We start from the raw sequence: 22493 nt of genomic DNA on the forward strand, positions 1-22493 counted from the left end.
ATCTGGAGGTTTTGGATCTGAAGGTTTTGGATCTGAAGGTTTTGGATCTGAAGGTTTGGATCTGAAGGTTTTGGATCTGGAGGTTCAGATGCAGGTCGTGTTATGCAAAGACGCGGCGGTGAAAGACTCTGGACTTGTCCCGCGGACTTGAGTGGTTCTGACTCTTCAGTTTGTTTTGTTCGATTTTCTAATGTAAGAAAAAAAATTTAATCTGATGCCAGCGTGAAGGAGAAAACTAAACCAGGACTAAACCAGGACTAAACCAGGACTAAACCAGGACTAAACCAGAACTAAACCAGGACTAAACCAGAACTAAACCAGGACTAAACCAGAACTAAACCAGGACTAAACCAGGACTAAACCAGGACTAAACCAGGACTAAACCAGGACTAAACCAGACTAAACCAGACTAAACCAGAACTAAACCAGAACTAAACCAGGACTAAACCAGGACTAAACCAGGACTAAACCAGGACTAAACCAGGACTAACCAGGACTAAACCAGGACTAAACCAGGACTAAACCAGAACTAAACCAGGACTAAACCAGGACTAAACCAGAACTAAACCAGGACTAAACCAGAACTAAACCAGGACTAAACCAGGACTAAACCAGGACTAAACCAGAACTAAACCAGAACTAAACCAGGACTAAACCAGGACTAAACCAGGACTAAACCAGGACTAAACCAGGACTAAACCAGAACTAAACCAGGACTAAACCAGGACTAAACCAGAACTAAACCAGGACTAAACCAGAACTAAACCAGGACTAAACCAGGACTAAACCAGGACTAGACCAGAACTAAACTAAACCAGGACTAAACCAGGACTAAACCAGGAACTAAACCAGGACTAAACCAGGACTAAACCAGAACTAAACCAGACTAAACCAGGACTAAACCAGGACTAAACCAGACTAAACCAGGACTAAACCAGGACTAAACCAGGACTAAACCAGAACTAAACCAGGACTAAACCAGGACTAAACCAAACCAGAACTAAACCAGACTAAACCAGACTAAACCAGGACTAAACCAGAACTAAACCAGAAACCAGGACTAAACTAAACCAGAACTAAACCAGGACTAAACCAGGACTAAACCAGGACTAAACCAGAACTAAACCAGGACTAAACCAGGACTAAACCAGAACTAAACCAGGACTAAACCAGGACTAAACCAGGACTAAACCAGGACTAAACCAGAACTAAACCAGGACTAAACCAGGACTAAACCAGAACTAAACCAGGACTAAACCAGACTAAACCAGAACTAAACCAGGACTAAACCAGGAACTAAACCAGGACTAAACCAGACTAAACCAGAACTAAAACCAGACTAAACCAGGACTAAACCAGGACTAAACCAGAACTAAACCAGAACTAAACCAGGACTAAACCAGAACTAAACCAGGACTAAACCAGGACTAAACCAGGACTAAACCAGACTAAACCAGAACTAAACCAGGACTAAACCAGAACTAAACCAGAACTAAACCAGGACTAAACCAGAACTAAACCAGGACTAAACCAGGACTAAACCAGGACTAAACCAGGACTAAACCAGAACTCAACCAGGTCTAAACCAGGACTAAACCAGAACTAAACCAGAACTAAACCAGAACTAAACCAGGACTAAACCAGAACTCAACCAGAACTCAACCAGAACTAAACCAGAACTAAACCAGAACTAAACCAGGACTAAACCAGGACTAAACCAGGACTAAACCAGAACTCAACCAGAACTAAACCAGAACTAAACCAGAACTAAACCAGGACTAAACCAGGACTAAACCAGGACTAAACCAGAACTCAACCAGGTCTAAACCAGGACTAAACCAGGTCTAAACCAGGACTAAACCAGGACTGAACCAGGACTAAACCAGAACTGAACCAGGTCTAAACCAGGACTGAACCAGGTCTAAACTAGGACTAAACCAGGTCTAAACCAGAACTCAACCAGGACTAAACCAGGACTAAACCAGAACTCAACCAGGTCTAAACCAGAACTCAACCAGGACTAAACCAGAACTAAACCAGGACTGAACCAGAACTGAACCAGGACTAAACCAGGACTGAACCAGGTCTAAACTAGGACTAAACCAGGTCTAAACCAGAACTCAACCAGGACTAAACCAGAACTAAACCAGGACTGAACCAGAACTAAACCAGGACTGAACCAGGTCTAAACCAGGTCTAAACCAGGACTGAACCAGGACTGAACCAGAACTGAACCAGGACTGAACCAGGACTAAACCAGGACTGAACCAGGTCTAAACCAGGTCTAAACCAGGACTGAACCAGGACTGAACCAGGACTAAACCAGAACTGAACCAGGTCTAAACCAGGACTAAACCAGGACTGAACCAGGACTAAACCAGAACTGAACCAGGACTGAACCAGGACTAAACCAGGACTGAACCAGGTCTAAACCAGGTCTAAACCAGGACTGAACCAGGACTGAACCAGAACTGAACCAGGACTGAACCAGGACTAAACCAGGACTGAACCAGGACTAAACCAGAACTGAACCAGGACTGAACCAGGACTAAACCAGGACTGAACCAGGTCTAAACCAGGTCTAAACCAGGACTGAACCAGGACTGAACCAGAACTGAACCAGGACTGAACCAGGACTAGACCAGGACTGAACCAGGTCTAAACCAGAACTGATCCAGGTCTAAACCAGGACTGAACCAGGACTAAACCAGGACTGAACCAGGTCTAAACCAGGTCTAAACCAGGACTGAACCAGGACTGAACCAGAACTGAACCAGGACTGAACCAGGTCTAAACCAGGACTGAACCAGGACTATAACAGGACTGTAAAGGTCTATTCATACTCATGACGTCCTTGGCTCTGATTGGTTCTTTCTGTGTTCACGGTTTCTCCGTTTCCTCGTCAGTACGAAGAAAAAATTTTTAAAAAAGTCTGGTTTTGAGTGACAGCTGGAAGAAACGGAGAGAAACTACAAACATGTGAACGACGCGACGCTGAGGGACGATAAAGAGACAAACGGAAGAAATTCATGGAGCGAGATCGACGACGTTTTGAGAAAGACCAATAAAAAAAAAGAAAAGAGGCGTCAGTTTGGAGGTCGAAAAAGAAACCTCGATATAGAGCTAGAGCGAGGGGCGGGGCTAGAGCGAGGGGCGGGCTAGAGCGAGGGGGCGGGGCTAGAGCGAGGGGCGGGGCTAGAGCGAGGGGCGGGGCTAGAGCGAGGGGGCGGGGCTAGAGCGAGGGGGCGGGGCTAGAGCGAGGGAGCGGGGCTAGAGCGAGGGGGCGGGGCTAGAGCGAGGGGCGGGGCTAGAGCGACAGGGGCGGGGCAGTTCAGCAGCAGAACATCTTTTGAAGTTTGAAATGTCGGAGCCTGAACAGATTTTGTTCTTATCACGTCAAGAACAAAAAGTATGAATCGACCTTTAGTCAAGACTGAACCAGGACTAAACCAGAACTAAACCAGGACTAAACCAGGACTAAACCAGGACTAAACCAGAACTAAACCAGGACTACAACAGGGACTAGACCAGACACTGAGCCTGGATTTAACCGGGACCAAACACAGGACTAAACCTGGGAATCAATCAGGACTGAGCCAGAACTCGACCGGTTCTGACCCTGGACTGTAGACGCCGTTAGTCGGTCTAAACCAGGACTAAAATGTGTTTGTCACCGCGGCGACTCAAAGAAAAAAAAAAATCTCCAGACGAGTCAGAACCACCCAACTCCAGATTCTGTTCGTCATCAGTCCATCGTCCCGACGCGGCGGACGTTTCCATCGTCCCGACGCGGCGGACGTTTCCATCGTCCCGACGCGGCGGACGTTTCCATCGTCCCGACGCGGCGGACGTTTCCATCGTCCCGACGCGGCGGACGTTTTGAGCTTTAAGCCTTCGTTTAAACTCTGCACTTTTCGCTCCACGCTGCTTCCTGTTCCTCGGCGTCTCTTCGTCCAATCACAGTCGAGCTTCACTGTCATGTGACTTCTTCGTTTGCATCCGACCAAATCGACGAGAAATGTTTTTCGTAACGGAAAAAGCAAAAGCAATGTAGACGCCGAACTCTAAAGAAGGACCCAACGGGACTAAGCGTGGGCCTCAACCGGGACTAAACCAGGACTTAGACGGGACCCAAAGAAGGGCCTTAATCAAGGACTAAACCGGGACTAAGCATGGACCTAAACCGGGACTAGACCAGGACTAAGCATGGACCTAAGACAGGACTAAACCAAGACTTAAACAAGACCCAAAAAAAAGGTCCTAAATCAAGGACTAAACCAGGACTAAGCATGGACCTAAACTGGGTCTAAACCAGGACTAAACCAAGACTTAAATAAGACCCCAAAAAAGGGCCTAAATCATGGACTAAGCATGGACCTGAACCGGGACTTAACAAGGATTTTAAAAGGACTCAAAAAGGACGGGGGCCTAAACATCAGATCTAAACCAGGACTCATCGTGGGCCAGAACCAGGACTAAACGTGGTTCTAAACCCAAAGGACCGGACCAGGACTTGAGCTGTTGGACTGTTTCCGGATTCGAGGTTTGCACTTCGGTAAGTTTCAGTGACGCTGATGAAAAAGTGAAACTTCAGAAACTGGAGTCAGGTTTTGTCAGTTTGTTTTTTTTCGTCACTGCCGACACGAGACGCCGCTGTTTCTGAAAATGTGTAAAAGTGTAAAAGTAAAAGTAAAAGTAAAAGTGATCTGTTTTGAAAAGCGCTGCACAGGCTCGCGGGACGGCTGCCCTCGATGAGCCTCGTGCGCCTGCGTCTCGCTCCTGTGCGGCGTTTTTTGTTTGTTTGTTTGTTTGTTTGTGGTGTGTTGTCGTGTCGGGGCTGAGGCTGCAGACCACAGACGACACGTCCACGCTTAAAGCTGCACTACGGAACAACCGCTCACTGTGAAAAACACCGACCAAACGAGAGATCAAAACTTAAATTTGTCAGAACATGAGTTGAAATGACGTGTTGAGGTTTTACTGGACGAGTTTTCTTCAAATAAACGACTCTAGACCAGAGTGAACCAGTCTGAGCTCAGAGTTCATGAGCTGGAAATAAATTTATGAGGCTCAGTTTGAGAGAAACTTAAACCAGTTTAGGATCAGTGTTCAGAGACGCTAAATTCTAGATAAAATGCTTTAAATTAGTTTTAATTATAGATAAAATGATTAAAATTCTGCTAAATTCTAGATACAATCATTTAAATTCTACAAAATTCTAGTTAAAAAAAATTTAAATTCTGCTAAATTCTAGATAAAATTCTTTAAATTCTGCTAAATTTGAGATAAAATGCTTTACATTCGGGAAAATTCTAGATTAAACGCTTTAAATTCATCAAAATTGTAGATTAAACACTTTAAATTTGGCAAAATTCTAAATAAAACGCTTAAAATTTGGCTATATAATTCTACATAAAATTCTTAAAATTCTTCTAAATTCTAGACAAAATGCTTTAAATTCATTTACATTCTAGATAACATGATTTGAATTTGGCTAAATTCTAGATATGATACTTTAAATTAATCTAAATTCTAGAAATAATGCTTTAAATTTGACTAAATTATAGAAAAAAAATGCTTCAAATTCATCTAAATTCTAGATAAAATGATTTAAATTCTGCTAAATTCTAGTAAACAGACTTAAAACCAGTTTATGATGAGAGTGAACGGCCTGATAATAAATTCAAAGATGATAAATTCTAGATAAAAGTTTTGGTAAATGAATTGTCGCTTCTTTTAAACATTTATTTCCTTTATTGTGGAGTCATGAACGAGCGAGTCGATCAGAAATCTGAAAACAAGACGAAGAACCTGACAGAAGTTTTAAAAATCTTGTCCAGGTCAGAGAAAAGTGCAGCGTGGGCTCCTCCAGAAAAGTGACAGAGTGAAGCTTTAAGTGGGTTTATCCCGAGAGCAAACGGAGGAAACTGAAACACCTTGTGGGCAGGTGCGGTCCTGTCGATGTGGACTCAGCCTCAGAGCTCAGTGACTCGGCCCAAAGTTTCTCCTGCCGACGAGCGTTTGTTTCATCACATTTACAAGTTTAAATCTCGCTGAATTTCTCGTTATTTTTTTATTTTTTTGATTTTGAATTTGAGCTGCGGAAACATTTTCAGTATGCTTCAAATTCAGAATTAAAATTTTACCATTTGAATATTCAGCACAAATATTTTCAAGCCTCAAATTCAGCAGAGTCTTTCAAACATTTCCAAACTTTTCCATGACCTATAGTGAATTTTCCAGGACTTTCCAGCACCTACATGTGTAGAACTGATCAGACTTTTACTTTTAGAGATAAATCTGAAATGTGAACTCTCTCCACTCACCTTATGGTTTGGATTTGTGATGTAACATTAAACAAATTCTTGATAAAATGCTTAAAATTTTGCAAAATTCTAGAAAAAAAATCTTTAAATTAGTGTAAATTCTAGAAGAAAACGCTTAAAATTTGGCAACATTCTAGATAAAATGCTTTAAATTAATATAAATTCTAGACAAAAAACTTAAAATTTGGCAAAATTCTAGATTAAATGCCTTTAAAATGCTTTAATGCTTTAAATTCGGCTAAATTCTAGATAAAACGCTTACAATTTCAGCTAAATTCTACATAAAATGCTTTAAATTTGACAAAGTTCTAAATAAAATGCTTTAAATTCGACTAAATTCTAGATTAAATGCTTTAAAATGCTTTAATGTTTTAAATTCGGCTAAATTCTAGATAAAATGCTTAAAATTTCAGCTAAATTCTACATAAAATGCTTTAAATTTGACAAAATTCTAGAAAAAAATGCTTCAAATTTAGCCAAATTCTAGATAAAATGCTTTAAATTCGACTAAATTCTAGAAAAACTGAATTTGAGGCTTGAAAATATTTGTGCTGAATATTTCAAAGGTGAAATTTTAGACAGTTTGAAAATGTGCACTTACGACGTCACTTCCTGCCTTTCAGAATAAAAGTTAAGTTTTTAAAAGAAACTCAGCAACGTTTCAAACTCAAAATGTGACGGAACAAACGATCGTCCGTGTTCTACTGTTACACACTTCATGATTTGTGTTTTTAAACTGGGATTCTGTAAAACGACGGAGGGAAAAAAGAGGACGATAAACTCAAAAATTACTCGAGTAGAAGTACTGCTATTTCAAAACAATATTACTTAAGTAGAAGTACAAACAGTGGTTCAAGGAATGACTTAAATTCTGAAAAGATCATACTGTAAAAATACAAAAAACCTGATCTTGGTGAAAGCTCCGGATGCCCCGCCACGACACGGCCGCAGTACCCGGAGCGGCCACGAGTCGAGGGGGCGACAGAGAGCAGCAGACCTCCTCCTCCGTCTCGTTTACGTTTTCCCAGAGTTCCTCACGGCGCCGTGTTCGGAAAACACAGCGCTCAGATCACTGCCTCAAACAGCACTGCCCCAGGACTAAACCAGGACTAAACCGGGACTAAACCGGGACTAAACCAGGACTAAACCAGGACCAGACCAGGACTGGGATCACTGTCTGGAGGATTGTTGTGCATGTGGTTTTTTGTTTTTGTTTTGGTTTTTTTGCTGATGGAGGAAATAAAGCCAAACCTGCTCAGACACAGAGAGAACGTGCAAAGTCCACTTCGAGTCGGACCCGGTGGACCCGGTGGACCCGGTGGACCCGAGTTTCACTTTTAACCTGTAAGAAAAATCTGCCAGCGCCGCGACGGACCCGGCGACCCGAGAGGAGCTCGTCTTTAAACGTGCATGAGACTCACTGCATGTTCCACCACAAACAGAACCAGACCCAGACCCAGAATCACAACCAGACCCACCAGATCCAGACCCACAAACAGAACCAGAACCACAACCAGACCCACCAGAACCAGACCCAGAATCACAACCAGACCCACCAGATCCAGAAACACAGACCCAGACCCACAACCAGACCCACCAGACCCAGAACCAGACCCACCAGATCCAGAACCAGACACAGACCCACTGCCCCACCAGACCCAGAACCAGACCCACAACCAGACCCACTAGAACCAGAACCAGACCCAGACCCACTGCTCTTAAACTCTTTCACACTGTAGAGGTGGGCCCGGAGGAGGGGGGCGTGGCCCGGAGGAGGGGGCGTGGCCCGGCGGCGCAGGGGGCGGGGCCTCCTCTGTGACCTGTGACCCCGCGGCGCTCGGACCCTGAGGACGTCTTCCAGTCTGAACGACGAGGTTCATCTTTAATGTTCAAATGTAAAAAAAACAAACTGTTTTTGTCACGAGTCCAAATACAAACGAGTCCAGAACCGCCTCCAGTCTCCGAGTCTCTGTTCAACCAGACTGAACCAGACCGAACCAGACCGAACCAGACCGAACCAGACTGAACCAGACTGAACCAGACCGAACCAGACTGAACCAGACTGAACCAGACCGACCAGACCGAACCAGACCGAACCAGACCGAACCAGACTGAACCAGACCGAACCAGACCGAACCAGACCGAACCAGACTGAACCAGACCGAACCAGACCGAACCAGACCGAACCAGACCGAACCAGACCGAACCAGACCGAACCAGACTGAACCAGACCGAACCAGACCGAACCAGACTGAACCAGGACTGAACCAGACCGAACCAGACCGAACCAGACTGAACCAGGACTAAACCAGGACTGAACCAGGTCTAAACCGTTTACGTTAACAAAATTTTACGTTATTAAATTTTGTTAATGTGTTTCCATGGCAACCACAGAACATTTCACCAAAGACACACATCCAGTACAAAAGACAGAGGGGAGGGGCTTAATGACAGAGGGGAGGGGCCTAATGACAGAGGGGGAGGGGCTAAATGAACCACAAAAGTCCAGTTTGAAATAACAATAATTCGTTTTATTGAACAGCGTTTTTCGTGTCGCTCGTGGACACGTCACAAAAGTAAAACGTACATTTAATCACAAAACAATTCACCCGTCGCTCTGAACGGGGAGCGACTCATGTGCAAGAGCATTTGTTCCATCAGATTTTGAATTTTAAAACGACCTGGACTTTCTCACTTTGGATTTTTTAACTCTGAAAAAAACATGTTTGAATTATTTTTATTCAAAATTTTACTTGCTGAAATTTTAAGTGTTTAAATATTCAGGACAAATATTTTCAAGGCCTCAAATTCTGAGTGTAAAATTCACAGTGTTGCCGCGGCGTCTCGAATCTTTGCTGTGGAATTTTGACTGATGAATTTGAGGCTTGAAAATATTTGTGCTGAATATTAAAAAGGTGATTTTTTAAAAAAAAATTATGAATCTGAAACATATTGAAAAAGTTCATTTAAAAATTATGCAACAAAAATTCAGAATAAAAATAATTCAATTTTTCTAGAGTTAAAAAATGCAAAGTGAGAAATTCAGAGGGATTTAAAATTAAAAATCTTAAATTACTGACTTATGCCCACATGCTATATTTATTTATTTTATTTTATTTTTTTTATTTTTTTATTCTAGAAAAAAGAGGGAAAAAAGAGTAAATATATAAATTGTGTGAAGGTGTTGATGTAAATTGATCTGAGGCGATGAAAGTTAAAAAAAAAAAAATAATCGAAATCTTATGGAACAAATAATCTTCCACAGACTCGGCACATTTATGGAAGCAGCAAAAATGAAAGTTTATTTTTATAAATTTATCAAACCTGTGAATCTGCTGTTTTACTTTATATCCAATAAAATGAAAATAGTGATTTGAAACTTTAAAGTTTTTACTTCACAGAGTCACATTCTCGTCTTTAAAGCTCCGCGCAAATAAATATCGTCTTTAAGGATTCACAGTCTCGTTGTGTCTGGTTTGATTCAGACTCTGGGATTTATGGACCGGGTCTTGGTTCTGGTCTTGGGTCTGGGTTTGGTTCAGAGCCCGGTCCCTCCTCCTCCTCTCCTCCTCCTCCTCTTCCTCCCTCCTCTCTTCCGTCGCCATGGTTTCCCGGATCCAGCCGAGGAAGTGTCCGACCCGAGCGTAGACGCCGTACTTCCCGCGGGCGGCGCACTGCTCGCCCCAGCTCACCACGCCCGTCACGAACCACGTGCCCCGGAAGTGGACCACGAAGGGCCCCCCGCTGTCGCCGCTGCACGAGTCCCGCGACGCGTCCGCCACCCCGGCACAGAACATGTTATCAGTGATGACCTGAGGAAAAGTCCCGCACTCAGGCTTTAAAACTCACACAGAACACACACCTGAGACATGAGACGAAACCAGGACTAAACTGGGTCTAAACCAGGACTAAACCAGGACTAAACCAGGACTAAACCAGGTCTAAACCAGGACTAAACCAGGACTAAACTGGGTCTAAACCAGGACTAAACCAGGACTAAACCAGGACTAAAACTGGGTCTAAACCAGGACTAAACCAGGACTAAACCAGGGTCTAAACCAGGACTCTAAACCAGGACTAAACCAGGACTAAACCAGGGTCTAAACCAGGGTCTAAACCAGGACTAAACCAGGACTAAACCAGGACTGAAACCAGGACTAAACCAGGTCTAAACCAGGACTAAACCAGGACTGAAACCAGGACTAAACCAGGACTAAACCAGGACTGAACCAGGACTAAACCAGGACTAAACCAGGACTGAACCAGGACTAAACCAGGAAAACCAGGACGAAACCAGGACTGAACCAGGACTAAACCAGGACTAAACCAGGACTAAACTGGGTCTAAACCAGGTCTAAACCAGGACTAAACCAGGACTAAACCGGGTCTAAACCAGGACTAAACCAGGACTAAACCAGGACTAAACTGGGTCTAAACCGGGTCTAAACCAGGACTAAACCAGGACTAAACCAGGACTAAACCAGGACTAAACCAGGACTAAACCAGGACTAGGTCTAAACCAGGACTAAAACCAGGACTGAAACCAGGAACCAGGTAAACCAGGACTAACCAGGACTAAAACCAGGACTAAACCAGGACTAACCAGGACTAAACCAGGACTAAACCAGGACTGAACCAGGACTAAACCAGGACGAAACCAGGACTGAACCAGGACTAAACCAGGACTAAAACAGGACTAAACAAATAAAATAAAAACTAAATAAATAAAACATTATAAAAAGTGTTTCATGTCATGTATTCTTGACTCTGGCCACTAGGGGTCAGCGTCTTCAACAAATAAACATCAACACTTGCTCTTTGTAGGAGCGACTCGTTCATCCTCTTCCTCTTTTCAGGACTTAATGTGTTCAGTTTCAAACATGAAAGTTCCATCTCCTATAAAGTCAGTATTTTATTTACTGGTCCGTCGTGTTACGTTTTAAAAATAACCTGCAACAGACGAGATCCACCAAATGGTCAACTTTATATTTTACAATGATTCTATGTGTTTTAAGTGTGTAAAACCCGTCAGCACAAACTTCACACACTTTTCTCACACACGACATTTACAACACTTTTTACTTCCTTCTTCAAACTCATCGCTGCCGTCGTCCTGTCGTTATTTTCCTCCTTCTTTATGTAACAAACCGAACATTTATTTATTCTGTAACGGCGCCTACAGCCGTGTAACTCGTTCATTTGTTTTTCAATATAAAACCAAAAATAAGAAAATGAAAAATCAACAGTTTTCTTCATTATTTGTCTCCAAAACCAAAATGAAAAAACAGATAATGATTCATTTTTTCAGTTTTTGATTTTGTGTTTCAATGAAAAATGGAAAAAAAAACAGATATGGACCGTTTCCTGTTTACGTGACTTCAGTGACTGTGATGTCGGACTGAACCAGGACTGATCCAGGTCCAGGACCAGACCAGGACTAGACTGAGACCAGACCGGGACAGAGACCAAGTCCAAACCGAGACTGAGACCAGACTGGGACCGGGACCAGGACCAGACCGAGACCAGAGCAGGACTGAGACCGAGATCAGGCCAGGACCAGACTGGAGACTCAGAGCCCACAGCAGGGCCGGAGCTCGAAGCTGAGGCTCAGTCAAAGCTCGGAGTCCAGTCTGGTCCCGCTCTCAGTCTCGGTCTGGTCCCAGTCTGGTCCTGGACCTGGATCAGTCCTGGTTCAGTCCGACATCACAGTCACTGAAGTCACGTAAACAGGAAACGGTCGTTATCTGTTTTTTTTTCCATTTTTCATTGAAACACAAAATCAAAAACTGAAAAAATGAATCATTATCTGTTTTTTCATTTTGGTTTTGGAGACAAATAATGAAGAAAACTGTTGTTTTTTCATTTTCTTATTTTTGGTTTTATATTGAAAAACAAATGAACGACACAGAAACTCTCCACTGATCCAAACGTGTCTTTTATTAAACACAGTTTGGACTAAATGTGCAGATTTGTACAGAGAGCGCTCGCCCTCGCACAGACCTGCTCCGTATCACACAGACAGCGCTCGCCCTCGCACAGACCTGCTCCGTAGACCCGCTGCACGTCTCGTAGCTCACCACGGGCAGCGTCACCTTCCTCAGGAAACGAGAACTGCGCCCAAGAAACTGAGTGGTGCCCCAACCGGAGACCACCCCCTGAACGTCCTTCTGAAACACAAAGAACCAAAGAACCAAAGAACCAGGGAAATGGTCACATTTTTCTACAGCACTTTTCCACCTTCAAGGCTCAAAGCTTTTTACAACAAGGAACCACACACACACACACACACACACACACACACATTCACACACACACATTCACACACACATTCACACACACATTCACACACACATTCACACACACATTCACACACACACACACACATTCACACACACAGACACTGTGGGCAAGGTGGGTTAAGTGTCTTGCCCAAGGACACAACAACAGCATTCATCTGTGGGAGCTGGAATCACACCACCAACCTTCAGATCAGTGGGCGAATGCTCCACCAACTGAGCTACTGCCGCGCAGGCCTGAACCAGGTCTAAACCAGGACTAAACCAGGTCTAAACCAGGACTAAACCAGGTCTAAACCAGGTCTAAACCAGGACTAAACCAGGTCTGAACCAGGTCTAAACCAGGACTAAACCAGGTCTAAACCAGGACTGAGTCAGTACTAAGATCTGGTTTGGATCTGGTTTAGCGTGGTTTACACCTGGTACAATCCTGGTCCTAGTTCTGGTCCTGGTCCTGGTTCTGGTCCTGTTCTGGTCCAGTTTTGGTCCTGGTCCTGGTCTAGTTTTGGTCCTGGTCCTTGTCTTTTCCAGTCCTAGTCTGGTTCTGGTCTGATGATTGTCTGGTCCTGGTTCTAGTCCTGGTCCTGGTCTGGTCCTGATCTTGTTCTGGTCCTGATCCTAGTTCTGGTCTGGGCCTTGTCCTGGTTCTGGTCCAGTCCATCCAGTCCTGGTCCTGGACTGGTCCTGGTCCTGGCCCTGGTGTGGTCCTGGTCCTGGTCCTGGTCCCGGTCTGGTCCTGGTCCCGGTCCGGTCCTGGTCCTGGTCCTGGTCCTGGACTCACCCGCAGCAGGTAGGTGGACAGGTGCGGGTCTGGGAGGCAGGCGCTGAGGCTGGAGGAGCTGAAGAGCACCGGGGTCTTGAGGAGGATCAGAGCCACGTCACTGTCCAACGTGAAGTCGTGGAAATGAGGATGGACCAGAACCTTCTGCACCAGCACCTTCTGCTCCCCGGGGTCCGGACGCATCTTATCCACGTCACCTGAGGGAATCAAACCAACAACCTCCTCTGAGACACGAGACTCAAACCAACAACAACCTGAGACACGACTCAAACCAACAACCTCCTCTGAGACACGAGACTCAAACCAACAACCTCCTCTGAGACACGAGACTCAAACCAACAACCTCCTCTGAGACACGAGAATCAAACCAACACGAGACAAGAGACAAACCAACAACTCCTCTGAGACACGACAAACCAACAACCTCCTCTGAGACACGAGACTAGTTCTGGTTTAGTCCTGGTCCAGTTCTTCTCACCTGCAGTGATGTGATGGGCTTTCGTCTCTTGGAAGCAGTGAGCAGCAGTCAGGACCCACCGCTCCGACACCAGGGTTCCACCACAGAACCCGAACCCGTCCTCCCTCCGGATCAGAACCTGAGGAGGACATCACAGAACCTGAGGAGAACATCTGCAATTACAGAACCTGAGGAGAACATCTGCAATTACAGAACCTGAGGAGAACATCTGCAATTACAGAACCTGAGGAGAACATCTGCAATTACAGAACCTGAGGAGGACACCTGAGTCTGAAGATTCTTCACAAAAACATCAGCTGGTGTTTTGAAGGAACTCAAAACCAGAACATTGACCTTTGTGTTCCTGATCTCCTTCACTCATCCACATTTAGTTTAAAATTCAAAATCTGATGGAACAACTTATCTTTCAAACTAAACGAAACTAGAGACCTTCTGCCCACCGAGACTCAGTGATGGATCAGATCTGTGGAGCGGTGAGTCCAAAAAGAACCGAAAAAAACCTCAACACGATTCATCTGAACATTTACCGTCCACGGACTTCCTCCCAACACCTCCAGAGCCCCGCCCACGATCCGCGCCTCCCCCTGGCCCCGCCCAGATCTCAGGTCAGAGGTCACGTTCCCCTCAGGCTCCGCCCAAGAGGGATTCACAGGCTCCAGAGTCCAGGTCCGGTTCCAGGTCTCAGTCCGGTTCCAGTCCTCGTCTTGAGTCCAGTTCTGGTCCTGGTTGTGATCTGGGAGCAACAGAGACCGGGTCCGGATCCACCCCTGGTTTTGTTGTCGACCGCAAGGAAACTCCACTGAAACAGGAAACATGTGTCAGGTGCCCTCCCCGTGTGTGTCAGGTGCCCTCCCCGTGTGTGTCAGGTGTCCTCCCTGTGTGTGTCAGGTGTCCTCCCCGTGTGTGTCAGGTGTCCCCCTGTGTGTGTCAGGTGCCTCCCTGTGTGTGTCAGGTGCCCTCCTCCGTGTGTGTCAGGTGTCCTCCCCGTGTGTCAGGTGCCCTCCCTGTGTGTGTCAGGTGTCCTCCCTGTGTGTGTCAGGTGCCTCCCGTGTGTGTCAGGTGCCCTCCTCGTTGTGTGTCAGTGTGTCCTCCCCGTGTGTGTCAGGTGCCTCCTCGTGTGTGTGTCAGGTGTCCTCCCCGTGTGTCAGGTGTCCTCCTCGTGTGTGTCAGGTGCCCTCCTTGTGTGTGTCAGGTGCCCCCTCCCTGCGTGTGTCAGGTGCCGTCCCTGCGTGCACCTGTCGGGCTGCAGGTGAGTCCGTCCTGGTTGAGTTTGTATCCTTCAGCACAGCCGCACTTCACCCCGGCGCCCCCCGGCAGGTCCGAGCAGTACTGCACACACCCGCCGTTTTTGAAGGAGCACTTCCTGCGCTCTGGAACCGGAAACAACAACATGCTAACGACATGCTCAATGACATGCTGACGACATATTAATGACATGTTAACATAATAACAACATGCTAAAAACATGCTAACAACATGCTAATGACACGCTAACAACACGCTAACAACATGCTAATGACATGCTAACGACATGCTCATGACATGCTGACGACATATTAATGACATGTTAACATAATAACATGCTAAAAACATGCTCATGACGCTAATAACATGCTAATGACACGCTAACATGCTAACAACATGCTAACAACACTCTAACAACACGCTAACATGCTAACAACACGCTATTTTGAGTCTGTTTACATCTACAAAACTCTAAACGCTCCGCTCCACCTTGTGATGTCATCAAGTGGTAGTTTTCCAGGTGAACAGCTCCTTTTCCCTTCAGTTCAGTCGAGGTCGATGAAGAAACTCCACGACTGAAATGATCCAGGTGATTCTGGTGAAGGTTTGTGGACGTTTAAAAACACAGTGGAGCACTTCCTGTATCACCACACGATGACATCACGAGGTGGAACAGAGGGTTTTCAGTGTGAGTGAAGAACTCGTGTTAAATGTGCAGGTCTGTGTGTTAAACATGTGAAAGAACGGTTCAGTCCTGGTTCAGTCTTGGTCTGGTCCTGGTCTAGTCCCGGTCCTGGTCTAGTCCTGGTCCTAATCCTGGTCTAGTTCTGGTCCTGGTCTAGTTCCAGTCCTAGTCCTGGTCCTGGTCCTGGTCTAGTTCTGGTCCTGGTCTAGTTCCAGTCCTAGTCCTGGTCCTGGTCCTGGTCCTGGTCTAGTTCCAGTCCTAGTCCTGGTCCTGGTCCTGGTCCTGGTCTAGTTCTAGTCCTGGTCCTAATCTCGTCCTGCTCTAGTCCTAGTCCTGCTCTAGTCCTGGTCCTGGTCTAGTTCTGGTCCTTGTCTAGTTCTGATCCTGGTCTAGTTCTGATCCTGGTCTAGTCCTGGTCCTGCTCTAGTCCTGCTCTAGTCCAGGTCCCGGTCTCAGTCCCAGTCCTGGTCTCACCTGTCTCACACAGGGGGCCGTGGTACTGGGGGGGACACAGACACTGGACGTGTCCCTGGTCCAAAGTGCAGAGTCCCCCATTTAAACACAGACTCAACCTGCACCGGCTCACACCTGCACAACAACAACAAGAACAAGAACAAGAAGAACAAGAAGAAGAACAAGAACAAGAAAGAACAAGAACAAGAACAAGAAGAACAAGAACAAGAACAAGAACAAGAACAAGAACAAGAACAAGAACAAGAACAAGAAGAAGAAGAACAAGAAGAACAAGAGAACAAGAACAAGAAGAAGAAGAACAAGAACAAGAAGAAGAAGAAGAAGAACAAGAAGAACAAGAACAAGAAGAAGAACAAGAACAAGAACAAGAACAAGAACAAGAACAAGAAGAACAAGAAGAAGAAGAAGAACAAGAAGAACAAGAACAAGAAGAACAAGAAGAACAAGAAGAAGAACAAGAAGAAGAACAAGAAGAACAAGAACAAGAAGACGAAGAACAAGAAGAACAAGAACAAGAACAAGAAGAACAAGAAGAACAAGAAGAAGAAGAAGAAGAAGAAGAAGAAGAACAAGAAGCAGAACAAGAACAAGAACAAGAAGAACAAGAACAACAACAACAAGAAGAAGAAGAAGAACAAGAAGAAGAACAAGAAGAGAACAAGAAGAAGAAGAAGAAGAAGAAGAAGAACAAGAACAACAACAACAAGAAGAAGAAGAAGAAGAAGAAGAAGAAGAAGAAGAACAAGAACAAGAAGAAGAACAAGAACAAGAAAAGAACAAGAAGAACAAGAAGAACAAGAACAAGAACAAGAAGAACAACAACAACAAGAAGAAGAACAACAACAAGAACAAGAACAAGAAGAAGAAGAAGAACAACAACAAGAAGAACAACAACAACAACAACATGAACAACAAGAAGAACAACAAGAACAACAAGAACAACAAGAACAACAACAACATGAACAACAAGAAGAACAACAAGAACAACAACAACATGAACAACAAGATGAACAACAACAAGAACAAGAACAAGAACAACAACAACAACAACATGAAACAAAGAAGAACAACAGAAACAACAACATGAACAACAAGAAGACAACAAGAACAAGAACAAGAAGAAGAAGAAGAAGAAGAACAACAACAACAACAAGAACAAGAAGAAGAGACGAGACACAAACTGAACAGGTCCATGGAGCCCAAACACTTCCTGACACACAGACACACAAACAGACTCACTTTTATATCTGTACCAGAACTCCAACTGAAAAACAACCACACAGAGAGAGGATTAAAACCAGACCTAAACCAGGACTAAACCAGGACTAAACCGGTACTAAACCAGGACTAAACCGGGACTAAACCAGGACTAAACCGGGACTAAACCAGGACTAAACCAGGACTAAACCAGGTCTAAACCAGGTCTAAACCTGGACTAAACCAGGACTAAACCGGGACTAAACCAGGACTAAACCGGGACTAAACCCGGACTAAACCGGGACTAAACCAGGACTAAACCAGGACTAAACCAGGACTAAACCAGGTCTAAACCAGGACTAAACTAGGTCTAAACCAGGACTAAACCAGGACTAAACTAGGTCTAAACCAGGACTAAACCAGTTCTAAACCAGGACTAAACCAGGTCTAAACCAGGACTAAACCAGGACTAAACCAGGTCTAAACCAGGTCTAATCCAGGACTAAACCAGGTCTAAACCAGAACTAAACTAGGTCTAAACCAGGACTAAACCAGGACTAAACTAGGTCTAAACCAGGACTAAACTAGGACTAAACCAGGTCTAAACCAGGTCTAAACCAGGTCTAAACCAGGACTACACCAGGCCTGGACCAGGTACCGTCTTCTCTCGGGTCTGGAAGATCTCGTAGGCTTCTTCCTGGGAGCAGGTTTCTTCGTAACATTCTCGCTCCAAGTCTCCAGGAAGAACCTCCTCCAGCAGACGAGCGTTGGCCCGACGCCTCCTGGGGGCAGAAGAGAGCAACTGCAGCGCCCCGACCCGCTCCACGAACACTGACAACAGGAAGAGACCGGGTTTAGACCTGGTTCAGTCCTGGTTTAGACCTGGTTTAGACCTGGTTCAGGTTTAGACCTGGTTTAGTCCTGGTTCAGTCTGGTTTAGACCTGGTTTAGACCTGGTTTAGTCCTGGTTTTGGTTTAGACCTGGTTTAGACCTGGTTTAGACCTGGTTTAGTCCTGGTTTAGACCTGGTTTAGACTGGTTTACCTGTTTTAGACCTGGTTGTCCTGGTTTTAGACCTGGTTTAGACCTGGTTTAGTCCTGGTTTAGACCTGGTTTAGACCTGGTTTAGTCCTGGTTTAGTCCTGGTTTAGTCCTGGTTAGTCCTGGTTCAGTCCTGGTTTAGTCCTGGTTTAGTCCTGGTTTAGTCCTGGTTAGTCCTGTTTAGTTTTTAGTCCTGGTTTAGTCCTGGTTTAGGGTTTAGTCCTGGTTTAGTCTAGTCCTGGTTTAGTCCTGGTTTAGACCTGGTTTAGTCCTGGTTTAGTCCTGGTTTAGAGTCCTGGTTTAGACCTGGTTTAGTCCTGGTTTAGACCTGGTTTGGTCCTGGTTTAGACCTGGTTTAGTTCTGGTTTAGTCCTGGTTTAGACCTGGTTTAGACCTGGTTTAGTTCTGGTTTAGTCCTGGTTTAGACCTGGTATAGGTTTAGTCTGGTTTAGTCCTGGTTTTAGACCTGGTTTAGTCCTGGTTTTAGTCCTGGTTTAGTCCTGGTTTAGTCCTGGTTTAGTCCTGGTTTAGTCCTGGTTTAGTGGTTTCAGTCCTGGTTTAGACCTGGTTTCTGGTTTAGACCTGGTTTAGTCCTGGTTTAGACCTGTTTAGTCCTGGTTTAGACCCTGGTTTAGACCTGGTTCCTGGTTTAGTCCTGGTTTAGTCCTGGTTTAGTCTGGTTTAGACCTGGTTTAGACCTGGTTCCTGGTTCAGTCCTGTAGTCCTGGTTTAGTCTGGTTTAGTCCTGGTTTACTGGTTTAGTCCTGGTTTAGTCTGGTTCAGTCTGGTTTGTCTGGTTTGTCCTGTTTAGTCTGGTTTAGTCCTGGTTTAGACTGGTTTAGTCCTGGTTCCTGTCCTGGTTTAAGTCCTGGTTTGAGTCCTGGTTTAGAGTTCCTGGTTACAGTCCTGGTTCAGTCTGGTTTGTCCTGTTTAGTCTGGTTTAGACTGGTTTAGTCTGGTTTAGTCTGGTTAGTCTGGTTTAGTCCTGGTTTAGTCCTGGTCCAGTACCGTTGCAGTGGATGAGTTGGGAGCAGAGCAGGAGACACAGAGTTTGGTTCAGTCTCATTTTTGGATCAAACTAAAATCACAAACATCAAACTTTTACTTTTTTAAACGATTTTTCTAAATTTTAAGAATTAAACACAAATAAAAATAAAAACCTGAATCTCACCGTCAGAGCTGCTGATCCTTGGTCTCAAATATTGACACAAAGTACGAGACCCCCCGGACTAACAGGATAAACAGGACTAAACCAGAGACTGAACCAGGACTAACAGGACTAAACAGGACTAACCCGGACTGGGATAACCCGGACTGAACCAGGACTGAACCAGGACTAACCCGGACTGAACCAGGACTGAAACCAGGACCTAAACCAGAGACTGAAACCAGGACTCCAGGACTAACCAGGACTACCCCAGGTAAAACAATCCCTGTTAAATAAACACAATCAGTGTTTCAGTTTTTTCTTGTGTTTAAGGAAACACTGAAACACAAAAACTGAAAAAACTGTTTCACCTTCACATCTGGATCATTTCACCGCAGGAACTGACGATCTCCACTGAACTAACATCTACCACTTCATGACATCACCAGGTGGAGCAGGGTGTTTGGAGCTTTGCAGATGTAAACAGACTAAAAATAAAGAGTCACTGAAACGTGTGAATGAAACAAACACGACTCCAGCTCTGATTTTGAGGAGGAACATTAGAACATTAGAACAGTAGAACATTAGAACATTAGAACAGTAGAACAGTAAACATTAGAACATTAGAACATTAGAACATGACTTGAGCGACGGCTCAGTTGGAACCTTGAGCTGGAACCTTGTGGACGGGTGTTTCAGATTTGAGTCCAGCTCTGGCACCAAAACAAACTCAGATCTCGAGATTGAGAAAAGTCTGAGTAAATCTCTGCTTCCGACGGAAACTGATCCTTCTGGAGTCTGGACTGAAACAGCCCGAGTCTGTGAGATGCACAGGGGAAACTTTGACAGATCTGGGCCCAACAGAGAAGACCCGTCACCCCGGTGTGTGAACCCGGAGCCCCGGTGTGTGAACCCGGAGCCCCGGTGTGTGAACCCGGAGACCCGGTGTGTGACCCGAGACCCGGTGTGGAACCCGGAGCCCCGGGGGTGAACCGGAGCCCGGTGTGTGAACCGGAGACCCGGGTGTGAACCTGGGTGTTGTGAACCTGGAGTCCCGTGTGTGAACCCGAGACCCGGAACCCGGAGCCCGGGTGTGAACCTGAACCTCCCGGCCCCGGTGTGTGAACCTGGTGCTTGTCTCCAGTAGGAGCTGTGTGAGTTTCAGGTGATGCTCAGTGAAGCAGCAGTTTGGTCGTTAAGAGTTTTAAACACAAACGTTCTGCTGCTGTGAACGTCACAGGATGTAAAGAGCAACACAAACAAACTTCTGCTTTTTTAATGCGTGAAGACAAGATCACATGTTTTACTGGCATTTTCAGTCCTGGTCTAGTCCTGGTCTAGTCTGGTTCAGTCCTGGTCATGGCCCTCCCAGTCCTGTCCTGGTCCTGGTCTGGTCCATCTCCAGTCGGGGTAAGTGACTTTTGTGTCTCTGAGTTTATCAGTGATGTTTTGCAGTTTTTAAATACTCAAAAACATATGTCGATTTTCTGTTATATTTAAGTTTTTTTTTTTTTTTTTTTATCATTTTATCATTTCATATTTGTTCCTTGAAACAAACTTTGATAAAAAAAAAAAAAAAACATTTTTCTGCATTTAAAGCCCGGTGTGTCTTAGAAATATCACTCGGTGCAACGGACACATAAACATTTAATTACATTAAAAATAACTTATATTATTGAAAATAATGAACAACACAAACTGAGATCTACAAATAAACAATAGGCCTTTATTTTTTCTTTAAGTTTTAAAGAATTTCACAGTTTACTTTAATATGGCATTAACTCTCACAACCTTTTTTTTTTTTCATAAAATGAGTAAAACACAACAAAAAGGGGATAAAACCTGAGCATGTTGCACTTTCCCTCTTTAAATGTAAGTTCTTATGTAATTTATTTTTTTTTTTGTCAAAACAAACTTTCAGTGTGTTCTATCTGTATCTGCTGTTACCGAATGACAGTTCATCTGAAACACAAAAAAAGTATTTTCTTTAGAAACAAACTTCATGAAAACTCCAGATCATCCGAACAACATCTGGATCCAACTTTTATATATTTATTGTCCAGTTGCATTTTGAATAATTACTAATTCATCTGCCAAACCTAATTTCCTTTATTTATGTGACTATTATTATCTTATTGTGTGTTAAAATAAAAATTATGACTTTAATATAGTTGCATTTATAGTTTTATTTGTATAGTAAATAATACAAATAAAATAGTAAAAGATGTGCAGATCTTTTTGAGTTTGATTCTTAATGCTCCAACAGGCACAAGTCTGTTTCACCAAATGACAAATTCCATTTGAACGAATGACACATTTTTCACACATTTTCATTTTAAACTGTTTTTTACTTTTATCCATCAGAGAAACGAAAGCGTCAGTGTCGAGTTTCACACCAACACCTGATTTCAAAAGGAAAATTTTCAAATTAGAACAATTTTCAACACATTTAAACTTTGCACCAAGTGACATCCAAAACAGTGTCGCTTGTATTTCTCATGACAAAAGCATCAGCAGCAAAAACTAAAAGCCAAATCTGAATCTAGTTTCCACATGATGACATCACTGCAGGGTCCACACAGTGATGTCATCAGGTGACACATGAGGAGAGATCTCAGATTATTGTTCAGATTAACTCTTTAATGTTTTTCCAAACGACATTGGTGAAATCAGCTTTTGAGGAAAACTTTATTTAAGGCATTAAAAGTTCTTTTGGGTTAATTTGGAAAAAAAAGTTGTATATGTTCATGTCAAAGATTTAAAAATTACGCCACAAAGAAAAGTTCATGATTTTGTCAATTTTTATAATTTGTGCAAACAGAA

The 22493-nt window shown here is 44.2% G+C and overlaps 1 protein-coding gene across 3 annotated transcripts; it reads right to left on the reverse strand.

Annotated features, from left to right (window-relative positions):
* Positions 1 to 9462: 9462 nt before the first annotated feature.
* Positions 9463 to 19737, reverse strand: LOC110174768 (coagulation factor IX). Of its 3 annotated transcripts, none has more exons than XM_055166603.1 (11): positions 19684 to 19731; positions 19532 to 19601; positions 18141 to 18313; positions 17525 to 17549; positions 16286 to 16399; positions 15117 to 15251; positions 14409 to 14680; positions 13882 to 13999; positions 13404 to 13600; positions 12368 to 12490; positions 9463 to 10138 (listed from the first exon to the last, which is right to left on the reverse strand). In XM_055166603.1, the coding sequence occupies exons 2-11, from the start codon at positions 19587 to 19589 to the stop codon at positions 9773 to 9775; spliced, it is 1581 nt and encodes a 526-aa protein (XP_055022578.1). In that variant the 5' UTR covers positions 19590 to 19601; positions 19684 to 19731; the 3' UTR covers positions 9463 to 9772. The 3 variants fall into 3 exon arrangements, with proteins under 3 accessions (XP_055022578.1, XP_055022575.1, XP_055022577.1); XM_055166600.1 differs by having other exon boundaries at positions 12368 to 12493; XM_055166602.1 differs by having other exon boundaries at positions 9464 to 10138; positions 12368 to 12493; positions 19695 to 19737.
* Between the last annotated feature and the right edge of the window lie 2756 nt (positions 19738 to 22493).

The sequence above is a fragment of the Boleophthalmus pectinirostris genome, unplaced genomic scaffold, assembly GCF_026225935.1.
Source record: "Boleophthalmus pectinirostris isolate CB_2022bp ecotype Guang Dong unplaced genomic scaffold, ASM2622593v1 HiC_scaffold_9, whole genome shotgun sequence".
In the NCBI taxonomy this organism is placed as follows: Eukaryota; Metazoa; Chordata; class Actinopteri; order Gobiiformes; family Gobiidae; genus Boleophthalmus; species Boleophthalmus pectinirostris.

What these genes read in the sequence shown, in the direction of transcription:
- LOC110174768 (XM_055166600.1), bottom strand. Translation starts at nt 19,589, where the DNA reads ATGAGACTGAACCAAACTCTGTGTCTCCTGCTCTGCTCCCAACTCATC. An exon ending in CGGCCCCCTGTGTGAGACAG is followed by an intron (nt 15,252 to 16,285) that starts GTGAGACCAGGA and finishes TTCCGGTTCCAG; the next exon opens with AGCGCAGGAAGTGCTCCTTC. An exon ending in TGTCCACCTACCTGCTGCGG is followed by an intron (nt 12,494 to 13,403) that starts GTGAGTCCAGGA and finishes TTTGTGTTTCAG; the next exon opens with AAGGACGTTCAGGGGGTGGT.